This window comes from Ptiloglossa arizonensis, chromosome 3 (genome assembly GCF_051014685.1).
Source record: "Ptiloglossa arizonensis isolate GNS036 chromosome 3, iyPtiAriz1_principal, whole genome shotgun sequence".
In the NCBI taxonomy this organism is placed as follows: domain Eukaryota; kingdom Metazoa; phylum Arthropoda; class Insecta; order Hymenoptera; family Colletidae; genus Ptiloglossa; species Ptiloglossa arizonensis.
Window position 1 is genome coordinate 29,744,547 of NC_135050.1, and position 19,977 is coordinate 29,764,523.

Below are 19,977 nucleotides of genomic sequence, written 5' to 3' on the forward strand. Positions count from 1 at the left end.
AAATTCTTATTTACAAAGAAATGCATCGAGCGAATCGCACAACCTGTACACTACTATTATCTTTGGTGTTAATCGGACGATTAAAATTTTTCATTATTATACGGTACAGAAGATCCTTGAAAGGTCTTTTCTTTACGTAGGTAAGTTCTCAAGCTCCCCTTCAATTTCTTCAAACATAAGCATATAATACTTTCCGCCTATCGATTAATCGAGTAAAATGAATAAACTGTAACAACGAAACTTTATAAAATTGTCACCACGGTACAACCGTTCTGTTCATTCGATTGTTAAATAATCGTTTAGGAATAGATTCAACGCGCGATGTTTTCACCTTTCGTATAGAAGGTGTTGGTATCGATTGAAAAATTAGCCCGACGAATAAGCAAAACCGATGTATGAAGAGTGTTCCACGATTGTAACTGAATCGGTGGAAATCGAATTATACAACGAGGAAACAACAATCGGGAACGTATCAGACACGGTTGCGTTTCGCGTGGCTGCACGTTTACAGGAACCTAGCAAAATAACTAAAAACTTTCGAAACGAGCACCTCGCCGTGCAAGTTCCGCGTGTTTTCGGTGCGACGGCCAGAAAAAAGTGGAGCCCTCGGGCAGGATTTTCAGCCGTCTGGTACAGTCGCACGCTCCTTACTCGGACACCGCGACTACATTGGAATTAAATTCCATTATGCCACCAGCGAGGCTGTGTTCGCGTCGAATAATATATCCACTTTACGTTCTTGTAAATATGTTTGCGCGGAGCGTCATACGAATACGCTCGGTGAAATATTTTTCCACGTACCTCCGTTTTCGAAACAACCGAGGCTCAATTCGATATACGTGGGATCTCGATACAGGCGTATTTTGTACCCACTGGTTTCGGACGCTCGACGTACGGAGTGTCTCGTTCTCGTCCATGAATGGACGTTTCTCGAAAAGCGTGTTTCATCGAAAATCTTGAGTGTACGAAGAATGGAAAAGGTCGAGGCTGTTAATAGAACTTTACAGAAACGGCCGAAGATTGATAGTCGAAGACACCAAGGGTGTATCAAGGATGTGGCTGCTATTGTGACGCGTTCAACGATCCCGTATCGTGCAAAGCTTTTTAAAGTTACTAGCGTACAATAAAATGGTTTTAACGGTGCGTCTTGTGTTTTCACTTTGAAGCTTGATCCGTATGTTAAACGAGTTATTTCAGAGAGGTCTGTTTCGTTACTTACTTGATTCTATTAGTTTCGTATCATATTGTTCGTACATGTTCTCAACCTATTGGTAAGTGTATGAAAATTTGTATTCGAAAGTCGGTGATGCGAGTAACGATGTTGTAAAGGGTACTCGTCGTTACCTCAATTGTTACTTAATCGATCGTCGCTTCGATTCGTGAAATGTTCTTTTTTATTTTCGTTCCAGGAACGTGTAACACGAAGTTAACCGAGGAGAGTCCACGGCCCGAGTCAATTATTGTACATTCTAGGAAGGTGCGGAGGGAACGTGTAGAGTGTTTCGTGCTGCGTCTAGCAGACAGCGGCAAGCCACGCTCACTATTACGGTGTTCCGCGCGGCGTTTCTGAACACCGCAGGATCCCAGGAAGTGTTGCACGGGAAATGAGGTTCTTGCGTGAACAATACTTGGCCGGTGACCGTTCTTCCGTTCTGTATCACGTGAGGAACGAGAGAGATTGCGATTCGACGCGGATCGTCCCTCGAAGTTGGAACCGTTATCGTTTTTTCCTTTTCATCGGGGCTAATCGAGTTTCAGCGATTTGCGAATCAAATTCTTCCTTATACCGTGTTTCGGTTTTACGATTAGAAAAAAGACTTTCCAACACTCGCGGCAAAAGCTACGATATTCCATTGCTTAACATCCAATACACTGAGTACGATAGCAGTAGTATAATCTTGTAAAAGTAGCAGAGTGTAATCTTTAAAAATTTAGAGGAATTAAGTAAATATTCGAGTCGAAAACATTACTCGCGTATCACGCGATAAATACAGATTTATTTCTTTTTTTTTCGAAACTGTAATTTATAATAACACAGAAGCTTCTCAATGCATACCGATCGAGCAACATAATCATTTTAACAGACGGTCCTCTAATTATTTGGAGTACTGTGGTGTCTTACGTCGAACAGGGAAGCGCTCGGTTGAAGTTGTTTGCAGAAACCGAAGACAATTCGTGCCAAAGGGAAGAATAAATAGTCTTTCGTTCGATCATCGACGAAGAAGACCGTTCGTGTGTTTGTAAGCGTTGGTGTTAAGCAGCGCCTCGAACGGGAGAGTTATTTCTTGGTCTTAGCAGCTCGCTTCTTCTTTTTCTCCTCAAGTTGATACGGGCCCAACTTCCGGCGCACCATAACGCCTCGCCACCAAGCTTGAATCTTGACTGCGCTTCTTTGCGCGCGTTCCTTTTCCTCCTTTTCTTTTCTCAGTGTTTCCTTTTCCGCCAGATACGTGTCTATGAACTCCTGGTTATGGCGATACTGCAACGGTGTTACGACACTGCTTAAACGTTGATTTGTTGATTAGAACGGTAAGGAAGAAAGAGAGACACGGAGAGGAGCAAACAGACGTTTCGATAAGAAACGAGACCGGTGTCTTTCGAGTTGTAATCGTACTTTTGTGCTCGTTCTGTTGCTCGAGCACTCGCGTTCTCTTCGCCAATGGATTCTTTTAACAACGGGGGAAAAAAAAAAAAAAAAATGAGAATTATTTTTCAATATCCGAGAATCGCTTTAAAAGAGAGGGAAGCACGGAATCGCATGACGTAAACCTTTTTTTCGCACTTGAGGAATTTCACGTGATTTAGAATAGCCACAAACAGGTTCTTGACACGAGTTATCGATTTCCCGGCAGAATTTCCGCATTGCACGTAGATGCTAAGCTCGCAAGAGCACGGCTACTGAGCTTGATTTCCAATGGGCTTAACGCGACCGTGATGCAGTAAATCAGCGGGTCACACGGAACACTTAATGAGATAATGATTGTATTTACAGTTCATTTCTTTCCACTCTGTTTGTCAGAGGTATAGTGCAACACTTTTTCAATGTGGATCTCGATAGAGTCAAATTCATATTTGTCGAGGATCGTTTTGTATTACGGTAGCAGGTTGAGCCTATTCGATTTTTAAATTTATACAGTGTGTTCTGTTTATCGCGAACACTTGGACTATCCTCGTTACTCTCGAAAATACAGAAAGGTGTTCGAAGAAGGAGCTATACAATTCTTTCGCAAAATGGGATCGCTCTTGAGATCGTTTTAAGGTCGTTGGTATTTTTCATCGAACGTTATTGTACGTTTTTAATCGTACGGTGTCATAGTTGTCACCGACGATGATTCAACTAGATTCAAACTATATTCTTCAAGTTTCGGTGACGTAATTATAGTTACAGTTGATATCGTTGTTCTTATAACGAATAATAAGATTCAACGGAAGAAGAATACGAAAATTACTGTTACTACTTTGTTCGTATACAAGATATAAAGAAATTTTAACGCGACCGTGTAAACGGTTATGTCGAATAGTCGAAGAGAACGCGTACGTTTTTTTTTTTATTATCGGTTTGATTAATATGATTCGTTACAGTGGAAACAAGCGCTATGAAAGCGAAGAAAAAAGGAAAACTCTATTGTTTGGAATGAAAGCTATGGTACCTCTCCTTTAAGTTCCTCCAATTCCTTTCGACGTGTTTTTATCTCCCAGCGTAGCTGGCGAATCTCCTTCTCGTACATTTCCTTCTCTCGAACGTATCGTTCCTCCCATTCCCTGGCTTTCCTCTCGAAGGACTGTGGATTCGAAAACGAGCCGCTAACTAATTTCAAACTTTTTGAATCTTTATAAGAAACCGTGTTACCGATCTAGTACTTCCTTTTGTGCATAATATTGACCCGATGTATAAAATATTCACTGCTCGAAATAATCGAAGAATCATCTGTTTAAGTAATTTCATCGTTTGATAATATATTTGGTACTTTGAGAACTCCAGCATGCTATATATGTCGGATATTTGGGAAGAATGTTGTTAGTTTAAACATATACTTTACATATCCGACATAAATATTATTCCATTGACAAGCGTGATCCCCCAAATTGCTTCGAGCAACGTGCAACGAATAAAAGACGCAAGCTGTATTCGAAGCGATTGTCCGCGTACTTACCGCTGTTTCCTGGATTAGAAATTTCGTCAGTTCCGTGTGAACGCGCTCGTCATTTTTTTCGCGAACGCGGCAGTCGTTTAATATCCTTTCCAACTTTTCTATTTCCATGTCACCGCGTAAAGCGTTCTGCTCGTATCTCGCTTTTTCCCAGGCGGTAACGTATTCCAGCTCCACGTCCGCAATTAATTTCAGTTGCTCTATGTCTCTCTGTTGTTTTAAACGCGGAATTACCATTCCCGCGTATTAAAAAATATCAACGCGTACGCGGGACCGCGTTTCAGCGGAATTGTCAAACGTTTCGTGTAAAACCTTGTCAATTGTATCGACGGGAGAAAAAAAGATCAGCCCTGGAAGGAATTCTAAATTTTTACCGAGTCGGACGTTTGTCGATTTTTTTAACGATACATTACTCGCCATTCTCCACGTTCCTCTTACACGTGATAGCGCATTTCTTTCAAGGGCTTAACTAAAAGTACATATATTAATATACAAATATACTAAATTTGATCAAAGAGTGTTTGTTTGTATAGAAGTTTACCCGGGCCAGAGGGAAAGGTGTACAATCTCCAAATTATTAGAACTAAAAAAAAACAAGGAAAAAATATAGGAAAAAATTCAATGTTCAACTTTGAACCGATACAAAAAATGGAAAAATTAAAACTAAAGGGAAATCCGTACTCTAAACAATAGAACATTCGCGCAGATTCAAAAACTTCTTTGTTTTCTGATTTTAGATGATTTGACGGTTAGATATCTCTTCCACCAGACGATCAGATTTTTTTCGAGGCGATTTACACAATTATCCATTTTTCATCGTTTAGAATCGATTAATCAAATTTGGTAAATTTGTGATTTAATGTACGTAATTTTAGGCAATGCGTGAACATTTGATAAATTTACATACCGTTTTTCAAAAGAGTTTCCAAGAACTACCTTATTTTTCAGCCCGTTAAAGTGGCGTAACCCTTTAAGCCAGGACTGATCTTTTCTTCTCCGTACAATACCTGTTCCTCGGCAAGTTCGTTCAGTACACGCTTCTTCTCCTCTTCATTGGCGATCCTCTCGTTGGCGATCGTTTTCTGCAATTCTGCCACGAGTTTTTCCAACTTTTCGCTTTTCGCGAGGAGAGCCCTCTCCTCTTTCGTGCGCTCGATCAACTTTTCGATCTCTTTGGTCAATACTTCGATAGATCCTCGTTCGCGCATCTCTTCTTTCAATCCTGCCATAATTTTTCTTACGTACGAGCTGGGAAACATTGTTAACGACAATTTAAACGAAAGTGCTCTCTCCAGAGAAAATTAACGGTTTTTGCATCGTTCATTAACAATCTTGATATTATAGTCGGGAGAAAATCAACCGACCTCTCAAGATCGGTTTCCTCCACCGTGAATTACGCTGGACGCGATTCCCATTTCTTTGAGAGATAGAACGTGATGTGTCTGTAGATTTGCTCGACTAAACAAGAATTAGAGTAGATGGGGATAGCCTTGTAGCGGCTTTGAGTGGTCGATTAAATTTTATTCCGACTGTAATTGTTGAACAAGTTCTTTTCGCTGTGATAAAGAAAGTGGAACTTTCGTGACAATATTATGTCTTTATAGTTTGCTCTGTAAACTGCTGTCAGCGGTATTCATAAGAAACTAAAGTTGTTGAATTTAATAAAGAGCGTTGGTCGGTAGTAACGTATCATTCTTCTGTACAACGACACCGGTCCTCTCGTTGCAAAGAAAACTTTGCAACAAACTCGTCAACTCGAATACGAAAGTGGATATTTCGTTGAACTGAGAAGTATTAATACGTTTTAGATATTGTGTTTATTATCGATGATTTGTGCCCGTTTCGATCAGTATCACGGATGTACATGAAAAGTTCAAATCCAAAATCGAAAAGAACTTCTTCAACAATCTGACGCAATACTTCAAAGTCGTCTTCTCTGACCTGTCTTCGTGAAGATTCGCGGACGCGGCTTGTTCTGTTTCGTCTTCGATTATTGCAATCTCCTCGGGACTGAGCTGCATATTCGATATTTCCAAGTCACTGCAACACGCATAGATACTTATGGTAAAAACCTTGTTCTCTGATAACGTACATTTTTCTCTGGATGCGGAATATTTTCTATGGAGTATTTATCATTCTACCGAGTCCGTATCACGTGTCGTTACAATTCTATTGGACGTATCGCGGTGCAACGTACTTGGTATCGGAATAAATGCAGTTAACAGGAATATCGTTATCGCGTTCCAGTGGTTTTTTCAGAGTGCTGTGGTAAATGGCCAGCGCGTTTGTGTACTCCTCGAGCGCTGTTAAAATTGCCGCCCGTTCCGCGGGGGACAGCTGTGAGGAACCATTTGTCGCGAGTGTCGCCATTGAGCGTTAAGGTTTTTCACCCTTTTTTTGTAGTTTTCCTCCCAGCTTTCGTTTTGGCTTCAACCTTCGAAATTGAATTTAACCGTACAATTGGGTGTACCGTAATCGTAATTGGAAATGATCAATCGACTTTTCGAGCGGTGTATCTACCTTTATTTCTATAATTATAGAGTATCCTGCGAACTCGAAGAACTTTCGAACGATGACAACGATGATGGTTCGAAATTTATTTTCGGTTATAGCGTTGGATCGATTATACGAGAGATAACTGCAATTGCTGTAATTGTAAGTTTATCAACGGTCAGATAAAATATAGGAGTTTATTTTTAATATACAATGGCAAGTGTCGAACGTAGCTAACAAAGATGTATACGATGTCGGTTCGAATTTAACCGACTGGTTAATTTATCACGTTTCCTCGCGTTGAATTTCCTTCGATTTCGTGCGATCACGATTCTTTCGCTCAGCCTTCAAATTCCGTCTACCTTCTAATTTTATTTGACATTACCTAGCCACTATTTATGCATTACCATGCCTCCAATTTCGATAATTAGCATACGGCTATTTCTTTAATACCTTTATCATTTTTTAACACAATTTACATTTTAATCAAGTGTAAACTAAACTGTCGACGAGGTTCGTTCAACGCTTTGTCTATTTTTGAACAAATTGAAATAAGTCGTATTTAAAATATAATTTTTCAGCGAAACGTTGTAATTACTTACTTTGAGGTCTCATCTAAATGAAAGTTGCAATTCCGTTAGCAAAAAGGTAGATTTACCTTCGCATTGATCTAATGCATGGTCAGAAGAAATGTCGAGCACACGGCTGTAAAACTAATCATGATACGGCGTACTTTGGCAGAACTAAATGCTGCTCGATAAAGGTAGCTCGTGGAGGTTTAAAACACGTGATACGGTTTGATCCATTGGCGCACGTTGCCCGTGGAAACGAGCGTCGGGACGTCTAGCGCCCGACTGTATTTATACCTCTCGTTGTTACCAGAGAATTTTGCAGTACTTAGCAATTTCTGTTTCTTTTCAACGGAACAGCCATTGATAACGGCCTTTTTAATTAACGAATACTTTCATCCAGCCTATTGATTTCTAGAACGAGCAGCCGTAAACCTTTCTTCTCTGTTAATAATATGTTTGCTGCAGCTACACTCGCCTAGTTGAACCGAACTGAAACAAAAGTAAACTCAATATCCGCTCTGTAATGTTTACGCGGTCCTTCTAACTTCTCAAGGAAATATTTACGTATAATTCTTGCATAATTTTTGCACCGTGTAACTCATTGCAATATTATAAAAATTATAATTTCCGATTAGAAAGTATCTCGTATTTTATAAGATGTATATCGTGCCGATTTAAAAATCGAACAAGCAAAATAATAATTCGATTCATTTTTAATTCTTGCATCGGTTTGGAGATGGTTCGGGCTCTTATTACTAATGATTTTCGCTGAAATATATTTTTCGCGGGTAAAGTTTCGAGCATTTAAAAGAAGAGAAAAAATTGCGAGAGACGGCCGAGCGAAGAACTGTCAAGTATCCGACGACATTATAGAAACCCTCTCGCGTTGAAGCTCGGCCGAAGAATTCATTGGGAAGGATATCTTGTGGATACTGGACAACTTTCTTCCTCCATCCAGCTTGCCAATTGTCTCTCCTCCTAGTCAGTCAACGAGGAAAGAAAGGCATTCGTTCCGTTCTGATTGAAAAACTTTTTCGTACCTCGCGGACTTTAATCGAATCTGCATTACCCGGGAGTTTCGTCGCAGGCGATTCAAAATCGGTTCACTTCGAGAATCCTTTCTGTATCGCCGTATTCGCGAATTTAGAATAGGCGAAAATACCTCGCGTGTCGATAAAATTTACGCGAACCCTTTGCCACCTTCGAAGAATTTATCGGCTAACTCGTTTTGTGGACGAATCGATTGCTCGAGGAACGTTTGTGCGTCACATTTTAAAATGTTATACAGGACGTTCTTAGAAAGTGACCAACGTAATTATCGGCAAATGAAAATCTCATTTTTTGTCACACAACGTAACTACGATATAGTAGGCATTGTTACTCGTAAGTATGATTTAGACAGTTTATGTTTTTTGCGCTTCTAATTTGTCCTTATTTTTTGGTCTTTAATTTTTGAAAAATTTACCCAACGTAATAAGTGTTTCGTACTGTTTCGAGGATATCGAAAATTTATCGTGTATTTTACTCGTAATCTGCCCAATCTCAAACCCGTGGGACACTTTGCCAATACGAAAGAATGTAAAACTAACGCAATAGCTCCTGGTTTCTTGTATGACTTTCTACAGTTCGTTCTTTTGCTCGTAGAGAGCTTACATATTCCATTACAAGACCTAGTTTACATTACAAGGTAATAAACGTTAATCCTTTTTCTTATGCAATGAACATAGTGTATAAAATCTACTGTCATTTTCATGAATGAAATAATCTTCATTCACCACTATCCGGAAGTATCCTCCACGAGATAACACGTACAAAGACCGACGCGCTCTGGCATTGTGCGCGCTAACTTCAAATTACATCTAATTTGCATTCTCGTGGTCACCGAAACAAGAGGAGACATCGTTTTTAAAATCTACATCAGATTTAATTTCGGATAACTTGGTAATCTTTAGTAATAACTTGTCTATTCTTAATTAAAAAGAAATCGATAAATGGAACGACACGGAGAAAATTGCAACGAAAAAATTGCCGTACAAATCCGTTGCGAAGTTAACAGAACGTTTCCGAGAGCGTACGATTCAAGTGTAATTAGCTGTTTGTTCGAACGTTGAAACCATGGGGAACGAAACCGCGTTAAGCCCGAAGTTTGACAAACGTGAAGGCCGTAGTTTGACAAAGGTGACAGAAACACGTCGGAAACATCGGTAGCGGGATCTAATGCGCTTCCGAAAAGTTTCGCTGTGCACGGGAATTCCGTATCGCTCACGAGAGCTTGAACAGTGGTGCGGAGAAGGAACGCGTGCGCATGCGCAGACTCGAGGCGGCGTCGCGGCTGCGCAATACCGCCCGGAGTGTGGCGAGGCGCGAGGGCGGTGTCGGTGGTAGAAGCAGGGAAACGTTTTCTACCCTTTGCAAAGTCGTCGTTGTCGTTGTCATCGTACGGTCGTCTGTCGTTTCGTTTGTGCACGCTGGTAGCGAACGTCGGTGCAGTGAGTGGCATTATTTCCGCGATCATTGAGTCGATATCGCGTACAGACCGCGTCCTAGCCTACCCGTCGTGTAGCGTTCCCACAGTCGCGTATGATACCTCGACGTGTCTACCTGTCGAGAGACATTCTCGATCACGGTGGAATCAAAGGTTATAACCTGTCATCGTCGCCATCGTCATCGGCGCCGCCGACGTCGTCGTCGTCAGTCTCGATCAGCTGTCTCGCGGGTGAGTAACCAAACATTTTTTCTGTTTTTCTGTCGCGTCTACGCGCGCGACTCTATCGAAGACTGTTCGTATCGTCGCGAACACTGGAAGAGTTAACCTAGTTGCGAGCCTTTGGAACGCCCTCGTGTTTATGCCGCGAAAATGCGAAACGTTTGAAATGCCGGGAGAGAGGTGTGCCGAGAGAAACGTGCGTAACATCGACGTTCGTGGCTCTGCAATCGTTCCTTCCGCCGTGTTCGTTTCTCGATCTCGATGAATACCCCTCGGTCGATACGAACGAGGGAGATTATCGATCTATCGGTGTTCTGGATGCCGCTGCTGATTTAGGAATCTCGCGGGGAATTCCATACCTATCAAGATTAACCTAGTTACGAATCTTCGAACCGCCCTTCCGTTTCTTCCGTGAAACTGAGAAACATACAAACGTGTTTGACAGTTCTCTCGAAAGACTTTCGAGAACGCGTAGAGAGTTGTTACGGTCGTAAGTAATCTTGCGATTTATAGTCGCTCGTGTGGCGTATAAATCTATTTAATTTAGCGACCGAGGATAACAGTTTTTTCGGTGTTCTTTCAACGCGTGGCACGGCACAAAGAGCCAAATTACGCAAATATTTCTATTGCGCTTTCCGTTTCGACCGATGGTTTCGCGGGTAAATATGGAGCGTTAAGCGTTTTTTTTTCCACTGCTTTGCGGACATGTAGTTGGACTCGGAACGTCCTGAATTCCGTCAGGGTTAACCTAGTTACGGTATCTTCGGAACGCCCTCGTGTTTACACCGCGAAAAGAACGGACGTTCGAAAGTTCGCAAGACTGCCAATGTATTTGGATTGCGCCTCGCGCATATATGTTTCATCCTTCGTATCCCCCACTGTTTATACTTCTCGGTTGCGCGACATCGATACTTGAACTTAATTAACGACATTAATTAGGTCGTTAATTGCTGAGTGCTCTCCATAGAGAAACAAATAATGAGGTTCGATGTTTTCTGGAATCGTTACCCTTATTCTTTTTGTAACGTGCACATTGCAATCGAGTAGACTGCGATTGAACTGGACATGCCATTTAACTAGCGATTAATTTTAAACTATCGATAAATCTTGTTCGAATAATGGATACCATTGAGTAACGGTGTGAGTAGTATCAATTTTTTTCTTTTTCGACGATATTCGGGCTACTAGAAACATACAAACTATTCGACCTTTAGACTATACGTATCGGGTGTTTTTTGCTTCGTTGCATATTCGGCAAGAGGACAATTCATTATCCAAAATTGAATCGAAAATCTGGATAATATTTATTTATGTCGTGACACTACTTTCGAAACATCCCGCATAGATTTTTAAAACGTCAGAGACACAAAATTCTATATACTTAGAAAACGGACAATTGCGGCACTCTGTCTGAAAATAAGCGAATATTTCGTACTACGCAAAAGTGATTTTAATACTTATGTCTTCACAATTTTGTTTCGCCCCACTATCGGACAAGGAATCCTATAACGAGTCACGGGTATGTATCGCGTAAAACTCTTTCGAGAGATTTACCGACAAATCGAAAAACGTGTTAGTAGCGTGCGATAGAACTGATCAGACATCGTTCGTGGGCCTTACCGAAATACCGGTGCTAGTGGTACGCGGTGGGATTGATCAGACGTCGTTCAGTTTCTCGAGTAAGTGTGATTTTCTACCATTTTGTGTACGCTGCTTTTCGGTCGTCCCGTTTCGTTCGTCGATCGCACGAGCGCGGGAAATTTCCCTTTTTCTACCGCGTTTCTAATTAACGACGGACTCGCGGCCGAGTGGTTAGTTTACATACGCGTCAGGTACGGCCGTTGTCGCGTATTAAGTGCACCATTATTAAACGTGTAGCACGGGTGACTTAAAAGGATTATTTTACGCGGTTTAAATTGCTTTTTCGCCCCGTACCGTTTCCCCGTTTATCCGTACATCACGATGCCTCTGGAATCGTTTATCTTTTTGCTCCCGTATAGGATTAGGCAAACAATTTTTATCGTATGCCGGAGAAATGAATTTATTATTAAAACGAAACCGCAAACACGATCCAAGTGGAGGGGTACAAGACGCGTGTTCCGAGCGCCAGGCGTAAATTTGATTTCTCGTGCTTTCGAGACACGGCGAGAAATTTTCATTTTATCGCATTACCGGTTCGTGTTCCGAAACCGATACGTACCCGCTCGCAAACACGGAAATAAATTTCATTCGTCTGGAATGAAATCGTAGATAAATTAAGATCAATAAAACGTGACACCACCGTTTTAATCCTTTCTCTCGTCCTCGAAGGAGCAAGGTGAGTAAATTTATTCCGAAACGAATTCGCGAACACGATGAATAGATAAAAAAAAACCGGTGGTACGGGGTGAAAAGATTAAGAGACAAGCGTGATTCATTGAAACGGGGAAATGTGTATTTTTAGACGGTGCGAGGTTTAAACGGCACTCGCAACAGTTGTAGCGTTAGCATGCCGCGTCGAAGCTCGACGCTCTGTCCGAGGAATTTCGTAATTGCTCGAAATCTCGGTGAACGTTTAGGCTTTACGAGCATCGATCACGCCGATTGCTTTGAGCGAGAACTCCCGAAATTTCACGCGAACGATTAAATATTGTTCCATAAATGCGATAGTCGGTAGCAGCCAGCCGTTCCCAGCATAAGTTCCTTAATTACCCAATTTACACGGATAGTATATATCGAGAGTGTTGTGATTGGCTCGCTGCTCACGTGCCGCTAACCGTAATCCCCCGATTCCCTAGGCGACGCTCGCGATGATTGGTTAAACGTCGTTGTCGGATTTATTGCCGGAATTACTACTGACTTGAGTGGCTCAGTATCGTTCTCGGTTATTTACAGTCGTACCACGGTAACGCCGCGTCAATTTCATTCGGTTACGAGGAGGAATTTATCGTCCCCGTTATTACTTGCTCAAGACGGTTTAATCGTTGTTAATAGTTACGCGATTCCCGTGAAATTGTCTCAATTCGATCGCAATACTGCTTTCGGTCTTATTGTCCCGAATTCTGATTTCTCTTCGTTGTTTTCGTCGTGAAATGTACGATTCTTTTTTCTCATAGCTATCGTGGAAACTATTGTTCCGTAACGATTGTAAACAAATTCAACGAATGCGTGTCCAAACACTGATCGCTCCACAGATCGAAAGAATGTTTTTACGAAGAGAAACGGTACCTCGTGGAATTAACTTTTAAGTTAAATTTGCATACTTTGAACACTCGAGATATTTGAAGACGAATGTAATTTTATTCGTTGCGTGCTTGAATCAAATATTAGGACAAATATTGTCGGTAATGTGTTACAGTACCATGATTCGCTCCGGGAACTTTTTTTCTCGATAAGATTTCAATGTTCAACAGTTTTTCCCGATAAACGTGTATTTTTCGTGAATTTTTTTTCAAATACACACGGTAAACGGGGTAACTGCAATCGTCTAGGAGAATGAACGTTTACTTGATCGTCGTTCGGGTCAGTTGAGAAATTTGATCGATAGAAGCGATGAATGACGGCATTTTATACGCACAATCGTAGACTTCGTCCAACCTGGTCTAGTATTGTTTTGGTGCTCGTTACGACCGACCTAATCTAACCCAGTTCCTTTATCCGTTCCGTGCAGCTTTTTATTTCAGCGACAACCTATTTAACGGAAGCCTTTTAATCTCTTTTTCTTGCAGACACAATTTGTGTCATGCGCAATTAACTTCTTTGGCCCATCAACTCCTTTAATGCTGGTCGTTTCAACGAGACGACGAGAAATTATTGGTTATATATTTTTGCATGACTCCTTGCGCACTACCGTTACTTTAACTCTAAGCCGGGGAACGTGTTTTTAACGAAATTCTACCACGATGAATTTTACATAAATCTCTCTCGGCGAATAGCAATGAAATTCGATCCTCGAAGACTGTCGACTTTGCAGAAGAAACCCCGCCAGTGTCTTCGCTAGGGAGACATGCAATCGAATTTTTTAATCTTCCTCTTTCGAATATGAATTTTCGTCAATAGTGCATTCGTGAATAGCATTGGTTCGAACACTGAAAGCCTTTCGAACTGCGAACCTAATCGTAGATTTTGTTAAGTAGTTATAATCTTGGCTCGGTTACATCGGCCTACAATGTGAAATCAATTGTTGGTTTAAATTTATCAAGGTCTGATGTTCATTTGTGACGAGAAATGCACATGATTTGTAACCTTTAGATTTATCAAGGTCTGAAGCTAATTACTCGAAGAGATCCTTTGAATCGATACTAGATGGAGAAACGTTGCGTGTACACAGTTTTGTGTAGGAAAAAAATCCCAAGAAAATATTCTGCAGAATATCAAATATTATTCGGTGGAAGATTCCTCTTGTGTTATTCAATTCGGCAAGTACTACTATATCGTTAATAATGGAAGCTTTTTGAACAAAGTTAGGTTAATTGGACGAGCCACATTATTCGCCAAGAACAAGTAAAATTTTTCTTTCGTGCTTTCGGATGATAATTAAATTGAGAACTCGATGAATAAGGAGCTTCGAGCGTATCGGTTTCGGGTACATTTTATTTTCAGCGTCACAGAGAGCATTGGACATTCTTATCAATGGTCGAAATCAACGAACACAGTTTGGGCGAATACCAGAAAATATCCCGGTCTGTGTGGATTATACAATAATGACCGTTCCTTCGCGGGATCTCCGTATCCGAGAAAAGTCTGTGGATATCAAAGGACGTCGTAGAGAGGGGGCAGGCGTGTCATTTTTGCGAAGTCACTCGCTTCGGGAGATGAAAGTCGAGCAGCCTGTGCCCGTTGGCAGGCCGATATTAGCTGAACTCCGAAATAAAAGGGTGAAGTAGTTCCCAGCCGGGGCGGTCGGCCCGTTTCACCCAAACGTCGGAGTTTTAAACGCGATAATTAAAGTTTTTCTTTGACCCCGGTGTCGCAGCGGACCCGACTCGTCCCCGGGCCGTCTACCCGTTCGCTCGTTCGCTCGTTCGCCCGTTCGCTCGTTCGCCCGTTCGCCCGCAAGCCCCGCATATATTTCCGTATTGCGCTAACAGCCTGTTTAACTATTCCGAGAGCGTAGCAGCTCGAACGGGGAACCGGCTTCACGCGAGCCTGCAGCGAAGATTCGTTGGGAACGAACGGCGGAAGCATCGTCGAGACCGCGATTTCCGGGATTCGGAAGCAGAAACTCCGTCAAATCGGAAGCGGTGTTGCGTGTTGCTTCCCTGGTCGTACTCTTTCCTCTTCGCTTTCGAGCCTTCCCTCTTCTTACGGAGAACGAACGTGTCACGGGGGGTACCTACTGTCTTCGTACCCGTACGAAGAATCGAGTCGGGTCTTTTTCATTTGAAAATGGATATACGGTAGATTATTCGTAATATATCGTGAAAATTGTGTATTGGCAATAATGACCGGCAAATTAAATTCCGTGCACGCGTATAATGCGAACACGGCTGCACTGTCTGTACGTTGCGATGCGACGTGAAAACGGATAGGATTTTATTAAATGTTAATTCCGTCGGGCCAATTTCAAATTTTGGAAATTGAGGAAATTATGCCGTTTGGAAGGGAGGAGTTATATTTTAACTACAATGACGTCTCGCGTAATATTCGAAAGTCGATTATCAATTTGGAAAGCATGGGAATCGGACGCAATGAGTTTTGTTAGCGTACGTACGTACGTATGTATGTATTCTTGAAAATTACGATCGTTCGAGTTGAACGAGCCTTGTTGGCCTACGTTCGAAAGAACAGTCGTTACTCGGCTTTCAATCCAAGCGGCGATCCTGATTTTGTCACTCGAAAGCGGGAATTACCGCAGTTTCTCGATTCTTGAATACAGTATCTGCGTCTTTTAGATCTCGAAGTTATCAACGTCTACGATGAACGTGTATAACCGTGGTGTTTGAATTTGTTCAATGAATCCCACTCGTACCTACAACGATAGCGTGAAATTTCTGAGTAAATCGTCCGAGGTATAGTTAAAGATGGGATTCGGACTGTCTCGAGACGTTTCGAATCGAGGATAAATACTCGAGAAATCTTGAAGCGTTTTCCAAGGAACAAGGTCTTCTTTGAAAGTTTCGAAATTCTTGTAGAAGTAAGTAACAGAAGTAACTATCAATGCCCTGTACGTTCGAAGTCATTTGCGATTATTTAGATAGACACGGAATACCAAACCGAAGATACTCTTGTAAGACAAACATAAGAAAGTTTTTACGTGCCACGATGGTGACAACAGACAATGTTGTTCAAAGGTTTGGAAAAATTCCATTGCTGTCGAAACATTCGAAAGATTTTTATGTCCACTTGCAATTCCATATTCTTGTACAGGTTTGAAGGCAAGAATTTTGGCCATGGTATCCAGCGAGCTATTATATCTGCTACGTTCAGTCTTTCAGTCTCTAGTCCTAAAGTCCCATGGTCCCATAAGTCTGTTAACTCGAAGCGTTGGTAGGCTTAGTTGGTGTTAAATTAAGTTAACGGATCTATTTAGTCGTAGGGGGAAAATTGTGCGCGCGTGCTCGTATAGTTTAACCGGGGGTATAAGGTTTGGGGAAAATGGCAGCTGAGGGTGAATTGTGAGGAAGCTGGAGCAATTTCATCTACAAGCTACAGTCCCGAATATCGTCAATATTATAGATTTATTTTTCTTTTAATTATTTCTTAATCGGTACGCTCGAGTATTCATTGGTACGCTTGTTCCTTGGTGTTTTATACATATTGCATAATTAGTGGCTCGAAGTTACACTACGAATGGCACGAACGCGTAAACGATTCGACGATCGTTGAACGATCGAATGAAACTTTCGCGGGGAATATCGTTCTCGTGTAAAGACGGTGCCTCGGAACGAACCGATTCCCTAAAAACGAGGCAAGCTCGGGGAAACGTGAAAGCGAAATCGATGCTGGAAACGAATAATTAAAACTTTTATCGATATTTCCGAATTCCACGATCTCCGGTGTTTGTCGAGCACAGAGAATCGCGGCGTTCACGCGTACCGATGCAATTTAAAATGGAAAACAATTGGAGCTACGTCGGTTATATTTTTTCGTTCCGTTTTGTACAACGAGTGGCTCGTTTCCCCCCCGAAAGTGCTTTCACGGGAGAGTATTTTTCGATTATATTTTCGTTCGATGTTTCTTCACCGAAAGGACAGATAACTCGAGGGTGGCGAATCTCGAGGGAAGAGGGCAGATGCTTTCGAGATTACACTTGGCCAGAATGTGTATCGTGCGTGTTCACGTTGCGAGAAACTTGCAAAGAATGTGGAGCAATCGCGGAACACAAAGGGATGGAAAAAATATCGTCGAAGCTTGTCTCGTTTGTTTACCAAACAATACGGAGTCAGGGAGTTGGCCACGGACACGAGATTCCTCCACACTGGATAAAAGATACTTTTTATTAAAACGCAAAGTTTGGTTTTTCATACAATACGGATTGATTCGTTTTAATCTGTGCAGGTCGTTGAAAACATTAGAATTTCACGGAGAATCGATATCTACGAATACAGTACCGAGGACACTTCAAGGACAAATAGTTTTTTTTTTTTTAATAAAATATAGATTCTTTATAACGAATATTTCAATCTCTCTGTTCAGACTACGTCGCTTTGGACTCGATCCTCCAGAATTTTTCTATCGTTTCTAACCGTTCTAGAGTCATTGTATGTTAGTATTTCGATACTCGTCTATTCGTGGAATTAGAGAGGTCTACGCAATGCGTATCGAGACCTATAATCCTGCAAATATTTTAAACTTGGAGCATTTTCTGAAAGTACCAGGTACATTTCCACGTACGATCAGTGTTTCGAAAGAAAAGGGATTTTTCGTGTAAAGCAGAAGGGTGTGTCCCTCTTCTATTTTCCGATCATTTTACCTCGACTGGTACGTGATAAGAGCTGGAAGTCTCGTCGGAGCTTCTTCAAGTCCTCACGATAAGAGTCGACGGGTCGCATGCCACGTGAACACCGAAAAGATTTTTCACGTGTTGCTTATCTTCCTTCTTTTAAGGTCGCCACAATCGTTTATCGACCGGCGGGAATTACCGTCGTTACGGGTCCACGCTCCTCTTATGCCATAATAATACCCATTGAAGCCCTTCCGATTTCATAGAAACTCGATCAACGTTTTAGAAGAACCTCCTCGATATCGGTGTCTATGAAACTTCGCCGCTCCTTTCCCGTTTCTCTGGCAAAGATACGCGTGTGTCTCAGCGCGGAGGAACCATTAATTTCCTTTCTCTCGAAACTGAAGATAGCCCCTCGTTACCGCACGCTCGAAATTTTATTCTCAACGGTGATATCGTTTACGGTAGCAACGTTTCATTTAATGCTACGGAATGGAAATCGAAGTAAGAGCGTTCGAGCAACTAGCACGGTCCGATTTGTCGCTTCAGTTGATCCCCAATCTTCTTGGGAGAAGAACCATTTCTGCGAGAGAATTATTTAATACGTATACGTAAAGCGGGGGATGGTTTGGGCAACCACGTAGAGTACGTGGTTATTCGCTATGGTTGGTATCGACGATCACTTGCTTCGACAATCCATCCCACACAGTTTCTAGGTATTCTTAACCGCTGTTTCTATTGAAAATTGCAACGAGCGAACCTCCCGAAATGTATCCAGAACCAACATAACTGTAGGTATCTCTATCCCGGGGAATATTAATAAATACGTTTCATCGGTTTCATTTTTTTTTTCTGTCTCTCTTTGTGTTTCTGTTGAAAATTGCAACAAGCAGACCTCCCGAAATGTATCCAGAACCAACATAATAATACCCATAGGTATCCCTGTCCCAGGGAATATTAATAAATACGTTTCGTCGCTTTCGTATTTTTTCTGGCTCTCTTCGCGCACGAAACAGGTCTCGTAACTATTCAAATTCTCGGAAGAGCCAAAGTGTTTCGTGGAAACGTACGCCGATGAAAAGTAAACAACAGGAACAGGTAAGGTTCGGCGAGGTGTGAAGTTTCATTGCCGGTAACGAGGGTAGAATGAAGTTCCAAATAAATGCTCGCATAATGTGCATCTGGCGAAACCTTGGCGACACGTAATTCCTCATTTCTGGCGGGTAGACGCGACATTATATCGTGTACAGGGGATTTACTTGCAACAGATGGTGTTAGCGGCCGCCAAGTCGCCTTCACTGTCTGCGGTTTCGACATCGGGTTCGTGTACGGGTTTAAATGCACGGTTCACGTGGACCGACGCGTTCCAGGGAGTCGGTCAGCAAGCGAAACCCGGGTATCTTGGGTTTCCAGGTGCATTAACGAGCTCTCTGAAAGACCGACGGATAAATTATGCATCGAACGTGCTGGCCACCATTGATCGGCTTCTTTTTTTTCAATGGTTTCATTCGCGTTCTCGACCCCGTCCGTATCTACCCCGCGTCTCGTTTTCTCTTTCGTCCTCACCGTCGTGTTTCGCGTTTATTCGGTCCCGTTTCCACTCTTTCAACCTCATCGTCCCTCGTGTCCCCCGTGATTCTATTCTAGCCAGGTTCTTCTTTTGTCCGCCACGCATTCCGTTTTGTTTCCTACGTTGCTTCTGCGTTCACCGCTGAAAGGCGAGCAACGAGACGACGGGATATTGTCGGGCCGCGGATATCGACGATCGCTTTCGCGAATTAAAGAAGAGCGAAACGATCGCGGGACGACGGAGGAATTATTCGGTACCGGATGGATTTTGATCGTTCGTTCGATAACTTGTTCCGCAAATTGATCGACGTCGGTACGCAAGCCCACCCGGGGAATAAATTTCACGAGCGAGATCATTTTAAAACGCTCCGACAATTTTTCTACCGTTAGCTCCCGCGAAGTTCGCGATCGGAGCCGATCGTTTCGCAAATAATACATTATCGGCGAAAGCAATATTTATCCAACGGTAACGAAACAGATATTCGATGCTATTAAAGAGAGTACGATCCAATGTTCGACATTTAACTATACGTACACAGTGTTCTTAGAGATTCGATAGTGTTCTTAGTCGGCGAAAGCAACGTTTATCGAACAACAACCGAACAGATATTGAATGCAATT

The 19,977-nt window shown here is 42.1% G+C and overlaps 2 protein-coding genes across 2 annotated transcripts in view; one reads left to right on the forward strand and one right to left on the reverse strand.

The window, feature by feature from the left end:
- Nucleotides 1-2,158: 2,158 nt before the first annotated feature.
- LOC143144760 (dynein regulatory complex protein 9) lies at nucleotides 2,159-6,521 on the reverse strand. Its single transcript, XM_076307512.1, has 6 exons — nucleotides 6,349-6,521; nucleotides 6,093-6,191; nucleotides 5,159-5,399; nucleotides 4,155-4,361; nucleotides 3,651-3,782; nucleotides 2,159-2,479 (listed from the first exon to the last, which is right to left on the reverse strand). Exons 1-6 carry the CDS (start codon nucleotides 6,519-6,521, stop codon nucleotides 2,279-2,281), a joined length of 1,053 nt encoding a protein of 350 aa, XP_076163627.1. The 3' UTR covers nucleotides 2,159-2,278.
- A 3,342-nt stretch (nucleotides 6,522-9,863) lies between these two features.
- Nachra3 (nicotinic acetylcholine receptor alpha3 subunit) overlaps nucleotides 9,864-19,977 on the forward strand; it is a 127,124-nt gene continuing 117,010 nt past the window's right edge. Inside the window, exon 1 of the mRNA XM_076307509.1 lies at nucleotides 9,864-9,932. The gene's annotated coding sequence lies outside the window, so the exon portion shown is untranslated. The remainder of the gene's footprint in view (nucleotides 9,933-19,977) is intronic.